Here is a 14759-nt window from a genome sequence, read left to right as displayed (position 1 = left end):
GTCTGTTTTGAATCCACTTTTTATTCATATAATGCTACTGGCTTCTGAAGAAGAAACTATCCAGGGCCCGGTTTCTCAAAAGGATCGCAAAGCTAAATTCATCGTTAGAACCAATGGTTCTAATGCCTTAAGATGCTTTTGGGAAACCGGGCCCAGGACTGGCTGAGCAAGTTTTTAGTTCCAGTCATCACATGCAACAACAAAATGACTTCTGTGTTGCAGATGTCCAAACGAATGCATTATGAAATCGTATTCGAAAGGAGACTACATCAACAGTGTATTCAGACTTAAATAATATCAGACTATCATAGTACATGATGACATCAGTATATGCACACTAAAATCCCGTATGTCTGTTTTTCAGTATGAAGATTACACATCAACACAGTGGCTATGTCAGACTCGTATTTTCATACAAAACAAATACGCATCCTGATCCAGGAAGCAACAACTGAATGATTGACATATTTTTTTAACCAACCGAAGAGCAATACAAACACGTTAATTCCGCCTCTATTAGAAAATGACCAATAGTGATCCAGGAAGAACTTCCGCTGCAGGAGCAGGGACATGTTCATTGTACAAGCTGTTCTGAAAGAATACCGCGGCTATTGAGGTGAAGTCTGAAATACGTGATTTCTTCAAAGTTGTTTAATCGGTGAAAGACGATTTTTGTGTTCCGATTTAGTTTGATACGTGTTAACCGGTTAGAGCTGCATGTACGAATGAGCGAAAAGTAACGGTTGCGCGTTGTACATAATCGACATCACCGTTGTCGGCTCAGGAATTTGTTCGTGATCACAGCTAGCTTAGCTAGCTAGCCATTCTAGCCTGTATTGTGGAATGGATTTTTAGCCATAGACCGTTTCTAGCTCGACGAGGAATCTCATTAACGTGTCATTTTAATTGTTATAGTTTTTCCGCATTGTTGTTTAATTTGAGAGAAAAACAGCCTTTTCCTAGTTAACGCTTGTCTGTAAAGAAGAAAGGGGACATTGTGGGAGGAGAAAATAACGTTCTCAGTGGTTTTTACAAGAACAGTCCCCAAACCAACAATCATGAACGGGTTCAGCACAGAAGAAGACAGCCACGACGGCCCACCAGCGCCGCCGTTTTACGGCCAGACTTGTTGTTTGATTGAGGACGGTGAGCGCTGCGGACGATCAGCTGGAAACGCCTCCTTCAGCAAGCGTATCCAAAAAAGCATATCGCAGAAAAAACTAAAGCTGGACATCGACAAAAGCGTAAGTGTTTTATTGCTAACTAGTTGTCCCAACCATTTGAGACTATGTAGTTAGCCCCCTAGACATCCCCTCTACCAGCTGGCTAAGCAAGCCAAGCACTTGCTAATCGAGCAAGCTTGTCAAATTCAACCTCACACTTTTATTATGGTTTTGTTCTGCGCCATAATTATGTGTCACGAAAAATGGTGGACTTCTCTCTGACTGCTTATGGTTTCATTTGGAGTAGCAGCCAGTGGGACAGAAAAACTAGAAGGGTTTCTCCCCCACCTCCAATCCGAGCCTTGGCTGGCTGTTTCACCCTGCGTAGCCAGTTTTTTCCACGCCTCCACTCCCTAAAATGGCTGTTACTAAGGAAGCTATAGGTTGTCCGGTGGGAAAGACACAAAAGTTGAGGATCAGGCAGTTCTATTTGGCTACAAGCAAGTGTGTTGAAAGAAAAAAGTCCCGTAGTGTATAGCTAATTGTCTGTAAGATCCAGCTGCGAAATGTATACGATGTATCCGCCACAGACGAGATCGAACTCTGTCTTTCGGCGGTCGGTGCTACAAGGGGTCCTCGCTAACCACAAAATGATGTGGAAACGTACGTTATGAGGAGTTAAACTTGCATAGGTTTGGTGCAGTAGCACATTGAGTAGTGTCAACATCTGTCACACCCAAAGAAGAACTATCTTGTGAATTTTCGATTTGTTTTTTTTCCACTTGTGCATCATCATAATTATATATCTGTCTTATTTTAAGGTTCGACACCTCTACATATGCGACTTCCATAAAAACTTCATCCAGAGTGTTCGTAACAAGAGGAAGAGGAAGACTAGCGACGACGGAGGGGAGTCTCCAGACCATGACTTGGAAGTTCCAGAGGTAACAGGCTGGAAAACAAGCCCATTGTCTTCACTTAAATCATGTGACTCTAAAGCATGACACTGCTTCTCAATAGGAAACATAATTGTTGAAGAAAATACCAGCAATTTGAATACATTTTAGTCATTTAGCAGACGCTCTTATCCAGAGTGACTTACAGGTAGTGAGTGCATAAATTTTTTTTCTTCTGCCGGCCATTCCCTCCCCTACCCTGGATGACGCTGGGCCAATTGTGCGCCGCCCCATGGGTCTCCCGGTCGCGGCCGGCTTCGACAGAGCCTGGATTCGAACCAGGATCTCTAGTGGCACAGCTAGCACTGGGATGCAGTGCCTTAGACCACTGCGCCACTCGATATGAAAGACAATATAAGATGGCTATTGATGAAAATTCCTAATAGCATGAAATCTCTATGCATTTTCCGTGTGAAATGTAATTGATAGAGTGGCGCAGCTGGGCCGGCAGGGATGTAGCTCAGTTGGTAGAGCATGGCATTTTCAACACCAGGGTTGTGGGTTCTATTCCCACTGGGGGGGGGCCAATATGAAAAAAAATAAAAAATGTTAATGTATGCACTCACTAACTGTAAGTTGCTCTCGATAAGAGCGTCTGCTAAAATGACAAAAAATGTGCTTAAAGGTATTCAATCCTTTATGGGTAACACGCCAGTCTTTCCTGACGGTCGGTTGTTTCTGTGATGTCAGGTGGACCTGTTCCAGCTCCAGGTGAACACGCTGAGACGCTACAAGAGACACTACAAGCTGCAGACCAGACCTGGCTTAAACAAGGCCCAACTGGCCGAGGTAGACCTGCATTTACATTGTAGTCGTTAAGCTTCCTGTCTTATCCAGAGAGACTTACAGTCAGTGCATTCAACTAAGCTAGCTAAGACAACCACGTATCACAGTCATTGCAAGTAAAACTTTTCTCAAAATTAACGACTGTTAGCAAAAATTAGTGCTAGTAAGAAATACAAGTGCGAGTGTTTTTTTTAAAGCAAGGAAGACCAGTAAACCCACAGCTGTAAGATGTATGTAATATAGCATAGACTGGTAACAGTCTACACACCAGTGGCACATCTTAACAACATTTCCCAGCTAAAGATGAGTTCAGGCAACGTTTTTCCCTTTGATGAATATGTTCATGTATTGTCCTAAATGGTGTATTGACATTTTGCAATCTAGATGTACTTCATAATACTGGACTACAACCTATCAAGTCTCCCAGCGGCGACCCAAAACAAACCGCAACATCTGCTCTGTGCTGGCTGGTAGAACAGAACATCTGATTGGATAAGCGGCAGTTAAACCCAAAGGGTGGTCAAACTACTCATGTCACTCTCATTCCTTGTCCAAATAAGCTTATTCCAACCTAATTTTGGCATGGACTGCTTAGTGTTAATAAATCCTTAGGACAAACGGTGCATTGTTTAATGCCGCAATGATCGTAGGTGGACTATAAAAAAATATCTTACGTCACAGATTTCAACACTTGCATTTATTTTTGTACAGCAATGCAGTCCTGTAAAATATATATATATATATCCCGTCCAAAGAACAGCGTAAGCTGTCTCGGAAGGACTTAGCTCTAACAGAGTTAACTTCTGTCTTGGGGTTTCGTCGAGACAATTATTCATAGTCCTTTTCCTCTTCTAAGAAGTCCAGTATCCTCATCCAGTGCCCTCATCCTCAGGAGGTGCGACCATACCCCCATATTATTATTATTATTATTATTATTATTATTTACCATGATGTATGTGGTGTGGGACCCCAATTACACAGTAATTGGACATAGACGGATTGTTAGGAGAATTTGTGAAAGCGACATGTAATCTTGCAGCTGGCTCGAGCCCCGTCCTTACAAAAACCCCTTTATGGTGTTTCCAGCCTGACCCGGTGCTGGGGGGGTTGCGGGAGCTGGTTGAAATAAATGAAGCTGCCCTGTAAGTTGAATGTTTCCCCAGGCTGTAGAGAGGCCCAAGACCTCCATTAATGAGCCTGTCACCTCATTAATAAAGCACACGCCAACAGGTCCAACCAATTACAGCTCTCCATGTGCCGCCCACATTGAGTGGAACTGTCAGCCTGAATGGAGCTGGGTGAAACTACACAGAGGATGTTTATTTCCCCTCACGCTTGTTATTTTAAATCGAATGATCTCTGTGTTTTGGGTTTAGAGGGGATTGAATGTCTCCTAGAAACGCGTCTCGTGAATTTATACATCGAGTTCTAATCCTTGACAGTTTGGGACTCAATGTTTTGGTCACAGACTGATGATCCCACTTGGTCTTTTGTTGGTCTTGCCTCCTGCTCTTAGATATAACATTCTATATTCAATATCACTCATCTTTGACAGAATGTTTTTATTAAAGTGGGCAGAAAACAACTGGATGTTCAATCAATAGACTGATTACACCGACCTCCTCTTTCTCTCTAATGTAATCTCTTACATACAGAACGTTGTTCTCCTCTGTGGTAACTTAGTGATTTTGGCCTCAATGTTTATTTGTTTTCAGACTGTCAGTCGTCACTTCCGGAATATCCCGGTGAACGAGAAGGAGACTCTGTCCTATTTTATTTATATGGTGAAGAGCACCAAAAGCCGAATGGACCAGAAGTCGGACGGCAGCAAACCGCTGGAGTAAAGGCCACCAGTGAACCTCCCATACCAAGACTTGGACATGGACACACGTGTGTTTGATAACAAGGTGTTTCCGACAGGCAGCCGAACCTGATTTTAAGACCGTTGTTGAGACTCCGCAGGGTAATGTAATGCTGTAATGTGAATATGCCGATATGTACAAAATGAACAGAGTATGAAGATATCAGCAACACGTAGAATGCAATGTATGATAGCTGCCGTAAAGATGTTTGGTATTTTTAGTTTTTTTGCGTCGACTGTTAACATGTTTTTTTTTTTTTTTTATGCTTGTGCCAAACCCAGAGTGTGCAAACTTAAGATATCAATAAACTGGACAGGGTGCGTTTTGTGAATGAAAAGATAATTGAAAGGGTTTTGGGAAGCGTTGTACATTTTCTGGAGTCCAGCTCGTACTCATTGTGTCATCCAGTGGTGTGACATGCATGTGAAGACTGAGGATGTTGAACGATGTAGCATTTGGGCCGAGTCTTATTTTCTTAAATTGTATTTTTTTCACTCAGACTTTTCCCTCTCCTGTCTTCTACGCTGAAACACACACAGACTGAAGTGGCGTTTCAGTGAAACACAAGCTCTTTTTCAAGTATTGGTGGTGATTTTCTATGATTTGTCTTTTCTTTTACTCACTACCTTTGTGAGAAATATAAAGAACAGTACTTTAGTTCATCCTTGATTGTAAGATTTCTATGTAAAGTTGTGTCTGGTGGGAAATAACTATTTCAACAGTTTTGGATTTTGTCATTTTCATGCTTTCAGCTTTTGAGACTCATTTTAAGCAATTAATTGAAGCTGTGTTCATTAGGGTTGAAAATGCGTCATTGTTACTATATATATATATATATATATATATATATATATATATATATATTATAACGTATTATTTCAAAAGCCAATGTAGTTGCTGTACTACCACAGTGAACTGTATTTGAACCACCTAAATTGCTTTCACGGTGCACACGAGCACTGGCTGTACTTTGCTTTAGTGTTCACAATATGTTTGTTCTGTTCTATTGGAATGTATTTCTGAGCAATCATGTCCCCCTCGGCTGTCAAGTCCATTTCCTTTCCTGGCACAGTGTTGAAATTATGTGTGTGTCTAGTGAACACACGATAACAGTACCAATTATAGTCACTGGAGGAAGATGGGAGTTGTACAACAAAAAAAACAAAAAAATACAATTTACTTTTAGCTTCCTCTGTGTCACTGATTTGGTAGTTTCTTCTCCACTTCAACACTGCGGTTTGCTGGTTTGTTTGAGTCTCTCCACAGACGATATGGTAATGCCTTTTAGTATTGAGTTGTTTCAATTTTCCCTGGCCTTTATTTAAGTCCTAAGAAAGGAGTAATGTCTGCTGTGTTCCATCCTACATCATCAGCCAGCCATGTCTGCTGTGTTCCATCCTACATCATCAGCCAGCCATGTCTGCTGTGTTCCATCCTACATCATCAGCCAGCCATGTCTGCTGTGTTCCATCCTACATCAGCCAGCCATGTCTGCTGTGTTCCATCCTACATCATCAGCCAGCCATGTCTGCTGTGTTCCATCCTACATCATCATCAGCCAGCCATGTCTGCTGTGTTCCATCCTACATCATCATCAGCCAGCCATGTCTGCTGTGTTCCATCCTACATCATCAGCCAGCCATGTCTGCTGTGTTCCATCCTACATCATCATCAGCCAGCCATGTCTGCTGTGTTCCATCCTACATCATCATCAGCCATGTCTGCTGTGTTCCATCCTACATCATCATCAGCCAGCCATGTCTGCTGTGTTCCATCCTACATCATCATCAGCCATGTCTGCTGTGTTCCATCCTACATCATCAGCCAGCCATGTCTGCTGTGTTCCATCCTACATCATCAGCCAGCCATGTCTGCTGTGTTCCATCCTACATCATCAGCCAGCCATGTCTGCTGTGTTCCATCCTACATCATCAGCCAGCCATGTCAGGTGTGTCGTTGCAGAAGTATCGATGGCTTTTGTTTTTGCTTGTAGCCTTGTTAGTGCCATGTAGATTTCCCCCCTCTTGAACATATTGGCTGTACCGCGTTAATACTGTATTGGCTGTGCCGCATTAACCGAACTTGTAATAGATAAGACGTATTTAAATATGGCTGCGTATTGCATTTTAATAAACGTATTGTACATAGATAATGGCTTGTCTTTATTTGCTGTGGGGCCAGTCACTCTCTCTTCTGATTTAGTAGCTGGATAGGATTAGTAACTGACAAACCGCTCTCCTTTCATGCTTTTGCAACCACATACAGTGAGATGTAATTATGCAGCCCTATCACTAGTATTGCAGATTTAAAGTGCACCTCTACCACATGCATACATTATTCTCTCTCTGTCTGTCTGTCTGTGTGGTTACTAGATCTACCGCTAGATGTCAGCAGCATTCTGTTGGGCTCCAGTGGGGGGGCAGGCAGAAACAATGCTAGACCCGCTCCACATGAAGGTAACCGGGCTGAAACCTGACATGTTACCTACATGTGACATTTCGTAGGCTATGCAATAAGAGAATGACACGTGTTTTTTCCAAAGTAAATATTGCCGCCTGTACATGATTCGTTGATGTGGAATGAACTTGGCCTGGTTAAGACCATTGCATGTGCGCAGATGCAACTATTTGCTGGAGGAACCGGTTTCTTGCCTGTAGGACCAAATGGGTTAGACGGGCCATATATAGCCTATACAACTTATGGCTAGTGCTATCCGACTTCCCTGGGAAGACCCTAAACCTTAACCCCTAGCCATAACCCTTACCTTAACCGTAGGAACGTCCTGTGGATCCCGAATAGCTATTTTATGTCTGTTTTCATTTTTTTTTATATCGTTATTTGTGAGAAATATAAAGAACAGTACTTTAGTTCATCCTTGATTGTAAGATTTCTATGTAAAGTTGTGTCTGGTGGGAAATAACTATTTCAACAGTTTGGGATTTTGTCATTTTCATGCTTTCAGCTTTTGAGACTCATTTTAAGCAATTAATTGAAGCTGTGTTCATTAGGGTTGAAAATGCGTCATTGTTACTATATATATATATATTATAACGTATTATTTCAAAAGCAAATGTAGTTGCTGTACTAACACAGGCACAACGTAGAAAGTCTCAACTTGAGAGCAATGAACTGTATTTGAACCACCTAAATTGAGTTGGGTTTTTTTGTCACTGGCCTACACACAATATCCCCAATTTGACAAATTAATTAAAAATGAAATGTGGAAATGTCTTGAGTCAATAAGTATTCTACCCCTTTGTTATGTCAAGCCTACATAAGTTCAGGAGTAAAGATATGCTTAACAAGTCACATAAGTTGCATGGACTCACTCTGTGCGCAATAGTAGTGTTTAACATGATTTTTCAATGACTACCTTATCTCTGTACCCCACACATACAATTATCTGTAAGACCCCTCAGTCAAGCAGTGAATTTCAACCACAAAGACCAGCAAGGTTTTCTAAAGTCTCGCAAAGAAGGGCACCTATTGGTAGATGGGTAAAAGTTTTTTTTTTTTTTTTATGCTGAAAATTAATATCCCTTTGAGCATGGTGAAGTTCTTAATTACTCTTTGGATGTTGTATCAATACACCCAGTCACTACAAAGATACAGGCGTCCTTCCTAACTCAGTTGCCGGAGAGGAAGGAAACCGCTCAGGGATTTCACCATGAGGCCAATGGTGACTTTAAAAAAGTTACAGAGTTTAATGGCTGTGATAGGAGAAAACTGAGGATGGATCAACAACATTGTAGTTACTCCACAATACTAACCTAATTGACAGATTGAAAAGGAAGCCTGTATGGAATAAAACATATTCCAAAACATTGCATCCTGTTTGCAACAAGGCACTAAAGTAATACTGCAAAAAATGTGGCAAAGCAATTACGTTATGTTTGGGGCAAATCCAATACAACACATTACTGAGTACCATTCTTCATATTTTCAAGCACAGTGGTGGCTGCATCATGTTATGGGTATGCTTGTAATCGTTAAGGACAGGGGAGTTTTTCAGGATAAAAAAGAAACATAATGGAGCTAAGCACAGGCAAAATCCTAGAGGAAAACCTGGTTTAGTCTGCTTTCCACCAGACACTGGGAGACGAATTCACCCTTCAACAGGACAAAAACTAAAACACAAGGCCAAAGAAGACAGTGAATGTTCCTGAGTGGCCGAGTTACATATTTGACTTAAATCTAAGCAACGATCAACAACCAACTTGACAGAGCTTGAAGAATTTAGAAAATAATAACGGGAAAATGTTGCGCAATCCAGGTGTGGAAACCTCTTAGAGACTCCCAGCTGTAATCGCTGCCAAAGGTGCTTCTACAAAAGTATTGACTCGGGTGTGAATACTTTTGTTAATGAGATATTTCTGTATTTCATTTTCAATTAATTTGCTAACATTTCTAAAAACATGTTTTAATTTTGTCATTATGGGGTATTGTGTGTAGATGGGTGAGTGTTTTATTTAATCCATTTTGAATTCAGGATGTAACACAACAACATGTGGAATAAGTCAACAGGTATGAATACTTTCTGAAGACACTGTATGTGCATAGGGCTCTGCAAATATAGACTACCAAACCAATATTATGCTGTCCTAATATTTAAAAATAGTTGCTGAGTGATCTATAAGCACATTTTTGTTCAAGGCTATATGTTTTTGCGTCATTGAAATAATAGCCTACGTCATCTCTGGTGCACGTTTCAGTTTTTGCACCAAGCACTACACAGCTGATTCAAATCATCAAAGCTTGATGATGAGTTGGTTATTTGAATCAGCTGCTAGGACAAAATCCAAAACGTGGCCCCAGGAACTAGTTTGGGAAACCCTGGTATAGGCTATGCTTTGAAATTGATTGATTGATGGGACGAGTTTATCTTGTGGGCTGATAAGTCAATCGAAAGACAGTTTTATTGGTTCAGGCGAAACAGCGTGCGTCTGTCCCATGCCAAAATGGTATATATAACCGTAAATTGAACGTAACAAAATATTAGTTTTTCGTCTACATTTTCAACTGAATTGCTATAGACCTATATTGATCTATAATTAATTTCAGAATGTGGTAAATATCGTATAGAGCCAATCAAATGTTTTAGCTTATACCCAAGAAAATAGCCTATAACTGCCATCACAAATGGCATATGACTTCTCTCGCCTATATCAATTATGGCTAGAGATATATGCCACTGATTATTTATTTTACTTCGGACCCCAGCACACTGAAGCATGTGTTTATATATGTTAAACTACTGCACCTCAAACCCTTATGTTATCTAGTACATTACCATAAAACAAAAGATTGAAGAAACAAAATAAGAGAATGTATCCTCGAGGGTCAGCGGTATGGGGACCTGGGGTAGTGGGAGGGAATGGGTGTTCTTATGGTCTTCCACAGCCTTTTTTTATTTTTCACACATGCTATGATTAAATTGTACCATTTGTAACCAACATTTTTTTTTTACCAAACTGTTCCATTACTCGGATGTGTCTCATGATTGGTATCAATAAAAAAATGTAAATACTTAGAGAATGTATCCTCAAATAAAATAAATTAATAAATAGTAGCCTAGGGATATGCATGTCAAGATTTGGAGGCCTATACCTAATCATTCTTTTGAAGCACTGAATGATTTCATTGCCGTTTTACAACGATGTTGTGATGAATTATGTCATTCATTTATTAAGTCATCTATTAATATAATTTTACATCCAATTCACACAAAGAACAATTTCGTCAGATTCAAATATATAGTCTAATAATTAGCCACCTGTGTCCTTTGGAAGTAAAATATACCTGTAGTTTTCTATTTCAAAGGGACAGTTACATTAATTTGAGGTAGATTCCCAAAAAAATATATTTACAAGACATAGCACGACAAGTCGACACTACTATAACAAGACAATGCATAGCAGAAAAAAATAGTGCTGAACATTGATTGCCGCGTAAAGAATAAAGAAACACCGCACATATCCCACGGTGTCAGTCTCTCCGTTCGGTATTGTGGCCTATCCACAACCAAAAATATTTATTCTAAGCTATATAGCCTAACTTTCATTTATATTCTATCAAAGAATACAAATGACAAAGAAAAGGTATCCAGGCAGTTTTTGAATCATTTGCATAATATTGCATTTCACCAAGTCTACCTTGTTTGAATTTGAACATTGCACGTAGAAGGCCTATAGATGTGTATATAAGTGGTTGTATTCCTTGCAGCGAAGTGCTTGAATACGGAGTCTGCGTGGGTTTCTGCTGCCGCTCTGCTCAATGAGGTCAGAACAGTCACTGGTTCAATTCCAAAGCCCAGACTTGCTGAGGCCAACCTGTCCGTCCTTTGAACTTTTTCTCGTTTCCTAATGACTCTTGCAGGTCCTCGTTCTGTGAAAGAAAGGAAAATGGTGGTTTAGAATATTGATATAGCATTATGCAATTGTATTGCTGACTGACTTTTAACTCAATGTAAATTGACATGGTCTGAATTAAATACACACAAATTAGCCTACATTTGCTATTTAACAACCAGGCTAGCAGGATCATAGTGCTCGACTGTGCATCTTTAAAGGCCTTCTCAGGCTTGTTCAATTGAGCAAAAAATATAACTCTGATATGGGATTCTAAAATGACTTTCATTGTTCTATACTGTGAAATGTTTTCGCTTTGAAGAGTCAACAAACGTGGTTAAGCAAATTATTTGAACATCAAATGAATAGGCCTATATAGTAATTGCAACATTATGGCCTCAACTTTGTTTCAACAATTAAAACCACAATCACGAAGGTGCATATTCCTTAATTACGCCTTAAATACACTCAATAACGATTAAAGTAATTTAGGTTGATGGCAGAATGTAAATTCCAATAAAGACTTTTTAGGCCTACAAAGTTTTCAGAATAAGCATTTTAGTACACATAGCCTACCGTTTCCCGTTTCCGTTTCAAATCTCTGTTATCATATTTCTTGATTTCGGCCTTGAATCCCTCCGTCTCCCCAGTGTCTTTAGCCAGCACGTCCATTAGGTAGGCAATGTAACTTGTTGCTAGTCGTAACGTTTTAATTTTGGACAGTTTCGTGTCTGCGGGTACGTTTGGTATACATTCTCTCAGTTCAGCGAACGCAGTGTTGATGCTCTCCGTCCTCCTCCGCTCCTTCTTCGGCCCCGAGGCTCTCCTCTTCCCAGTGCGCGCTGAGGGAGCGTCCAGCTGGCTGTCGTGAGCCGGACCCTGAGCCCCAAACTCCGTGGAGTACGGCGTCTGGATCTGGAAATCAGGAGGGACTTCGCCGTGGTTCACCACCCAGCTTTGGAAGTACGGGGTATCTTGATGACACCTCTGGACGAATGGAAAGGTCTCGTGCATCAGATGATGATGCTGGTAGCTCCCAATAAGGTTCATTTTTTTAAAAAATAGATAAACAAAAATCTCCACAGGTCCCAGCAGGTCTTTTGTTGGAGTCTTGAGGTTGGTAAAACTCGTCACTGACCAATGCTATAGTGATCAGGAGAAAGTGACATTAGCGAATGATGCTCCAATTGACATAGGAAGACCTTCACTATAACAAATACAAACACATAAGACAAGCAACACACGTTTTTAAACGTTTCTCCTAAAAAAAAAAAAAAGAGTCAAGTTTGTTGAGAAACCGTCGTCATTCTGATAGACTAGAACAATTACGTGTGAAGTGAAGGAGTATAATCCAGACAGGTTTTGGCAATCTGGAGAGCACTCCTTTTTCGTGGGATTGCTCTCATTTGCGCAAGAAATTTGACCCTGCTGAAGGTGCTGGGCCTCAGGTTTATATGGTTTCCAAAACAACAGAACGACCAGTCAGCCAATGAGGTGAGATGGCCACAGGTTGGGGTGGAGAGTGTGGGAGAGCAGCGCAGTCAGCGAGGTTTACAATAACATGTGCCATGGTGCCACAACCAAAACCCGTATGCGAGCGTATACGCAAACCAATACATAATTTGCACGGCCTGTTCCCCTTTCAACCCGAAGAAGAGCATAGTTTTCATGTTTAATTCGAACACTCATAGTGGAAAATGCTCCTGCGGATTCCATAATGAGCTCTCTGCAGCCTTTACGCGCGGTTTTTCCCCACACTCAGAATTGATCATATTTAAATTTATGTTTTGCTTCAGTTAGTAAAATATTGTGTTTTCGTTCAGCATGGATTCCATTGGTCCTATATTACATGCATTTGTGGAAAAAAAACAAGTTCCTTGCATGCATGTTGTAGCTTATTTCTTTGTGAGCATATAGGCTTTGTAATATATTTCACATCTAATACAATTAGATGTGAAATACTTTGAGGAAGGGGAAATGGTTAATTCAATATAATGTAGGCTAGAGATAGAAATGCTAAATAAACGTGTAGGCAAAACGTATAGGTAATAGGCCTACATTAGAAATAAAATGCAATGGTGTATCTTAACATTATTATTTTGCAAAATTGATAATATGGTCTACTCGGTTAGTGCGCAAACTGTGTATTCTCATTGGTGAGATGTGTGACTGAGCAGTGCCAACCCTACAAGAACATTTGGAAACAAATGTTTTATTAATTAACCTTTCAAATGCGTCAATTGTTTTGTTCTCTGCTCTTTCACACCCTACATTTGAAATCGTCCCATCACACAATTCCTTTTGTTGTTTACGCAATCCAAAAACGGTCCATTCTAACCATGCTTTTAATTTTTTTGTTGTTGCTTTTAATCATACCGGAACTGTAGAATCAACCTTTGTTATAGTTTTATATAAATGCCTAATCATATAAAACCATAGAAACTTAATTTATAAAGGTAATTTAAATAATGACCTCACTTGATGAGTTTACCTGAATAGGGGGGAAAAAGTATAGCCTAATATTTGTGTGTCCTCTGAATAATGAAATGATAACATCGTTTCGTAAATCTAGCAAGTTACTTTTTACATTCAACACGGTGAATCTTTTGGAATATTGGTCCTATTTGGGAATAAAATATAAACATTTCGAAGCTGCCTATTTCGTCAAATAAGTCTACTTGTTTGCACAATAACACACATTCATTAGAGGTTATTATTAAAATGTCCATGCAGTTAATGTGACCTGGTCCTCTGTAGCTCAATTGGTAGAGCATGGCGCTTGTAACGCCAGGGTAGTGGGTTCAATCCCCGGGACCACCCATACGTAAAAATGTATGCACACATGACTGTAAGTCGCTTTGGATAAACGCGTCTGCTAAATGGCTTATTATTATATTATAAACATGGAAAGGATACATTATTTATTAGTCTGTATTCCGTTAATTGGAGAGGCTTCTGATATGAGATTATTTATTCACTGTTCAAGTAATTACATTTTTATCAAGTAAAAATATGCGGGAACAGCATATAGTCTAAGTATTGATATGCTACAAAAACATTAATGTTATTTAAAAAAAAAAAATGTAATAAAAGTATTCATTTTTCTCATAGGCTAAATGTTTACAATTCAAACGCATGACGCACAATTTGAATTAATGTTTATGGTCTTGGGGTTAAAATGAATGACGGTTCTGTGTGTGAATATTTTTAAAATATTTTGTGTAACGCGTGTGTACAAATACACTGGGCCTACACGCAGAGCTTTAGCGTCACGTGCTTCAACGACGCTATAACGGGAGAGCCAGTCGCGAGGGGGGCAGCTGAAAGGAACGCGCCGGTTATCTCTCTTCGGGCTCAGTATTATTCATTCTCCATAGCTCAGTCAAGTAGCATTCCGCATCGCTGCCTACTACAGCCCCATACTAACATACCATCTAATCTCTATCAGCCTAAAACATTATCCCATTACATTGTATGACCTTGACGCTATTTAGAAACCATTTACTGCATTTCTTATCTAAATATAGTAATAAATCAGAGGTGTCACGTTCCTGTTTAGCGCACGTATTCCATAAAAGCACTCCTTGGAAGGCCACTGTTTACATTAGGGCAGTTGGCTACATATTTTAACGTCACCTATGTTAA

The 14759-nt window shown here is 40.0% G+C and overlaps 2 protein-coding genes across 2 annotated transcripts; one reads left to right on the top strand and one right to left on the bottom strand.

Annotated features, from left to right (window-relative positions):
* Positions 1-543: 543 nt before the first annotated feature.
* LOC121579127 (histone deacetylase complex subunit SAP30L) lies at positions 544-5957 on the top strand. The gene is made up of 4 exons (XM_041893440.2): positions 544-1244; positions 1985-2107; positions 2810-2908; positions 4621-5957. The coding sequence occupies exons 1-4, from the start codon at positions 1059-1061 to the stop codon at positions 4747-4749; spliced, it is 537 nt and encodes a 178-aa protein (XP_041749374.1). The 5' UTR covers positions 544-1058; the 3' UTR covers positions 4750-5957.
* A 3292-nt stretch (positions 5958-9249) lies between these two features.
* LOC121579126 (heart- and neural crest derivatives-expressed protein 1) lies at positions 9250-12549 on the bottom strand. Its single transcript, XM_041893439.2, has 2 exons — positions 11691-12549; positions 9250-11151 (listed from the first exon to the last, which is right to left on the bottom strand). The coding sequence occupies exons 1-2, from the start codon at positions 12162-12164 to the stop codon at positions 11056-11058; spliced, it is 570 nt and encodes a 189-aa protein (XP_041749373.1). The 5' UTR covers positions 12165-12549; the 3' UTR covers positions 9250-11055.
* Between the last annotated feature and the right edge of the window lie 2210 nt (positions 12550-14759).

This window comes from Coregonus clupeaformis, chromosome 13 (genome assembly GCF_020615455.1).
Source record: "Coregonus clupeaformis isolate EN_2021a chromosome 13, ASM2061545v1, whole genome shotgun sequence".
NCBI classification, from domain to species: Eukaryota; Metazoa; Chordata; class Actinopteri; order Salmoniformes; family Salmonidae; genus Coregonus; species Coregonus clupeaformis.
Note: the sequence above shows the minus strand (reverse complement) of the source record. Positions and strands in the feature narration are given on the sequence as shown.

What these genes read in the sequence shown, in the direction of transcription:
- LOC121579126 (XM_041893439.2), bottom strand. Translation starts at nt 12,164, where the DNA reads ATGAACCTTATTGGGAGCTACCAGCATCATCATCTGATGCACGAGACC. An exon ending in TGAAACGGAAACGGGAAACG is followed by an intron (nt 11,152 to 11,690) that starts GTAGGCTATGTG and finishes TTTCTTTCACAG; the next exon opens with AACGAGGACCTGCAAGAGTC.
- LOC121579127 (XM_041893440.2), top strand. Translation starts at nt 1,059, where the DNA reads ATGAACGGGTTCAGCACAGAAGAAGACAGCCACGACGGCCCACCAGCG. An exon ending in AGCTGGACATCGACAAAAGC is followed by an intron (nt 1,245 to 1,984) that starts GTAAGTGTTTTA and finishes TCTTATTTTAAG; the next exon opens with GTTCGACACCTCTACATATG. An exon ending in ACAAGGCCCAACTGGCCGAG is followed by an intron (nt 2,909 to 4,620) that starts GTAGACCTGCAT and finishes ATTTGTTTTCAG; the next exon opens with ACTGTCAGTCGTCACTTCCG.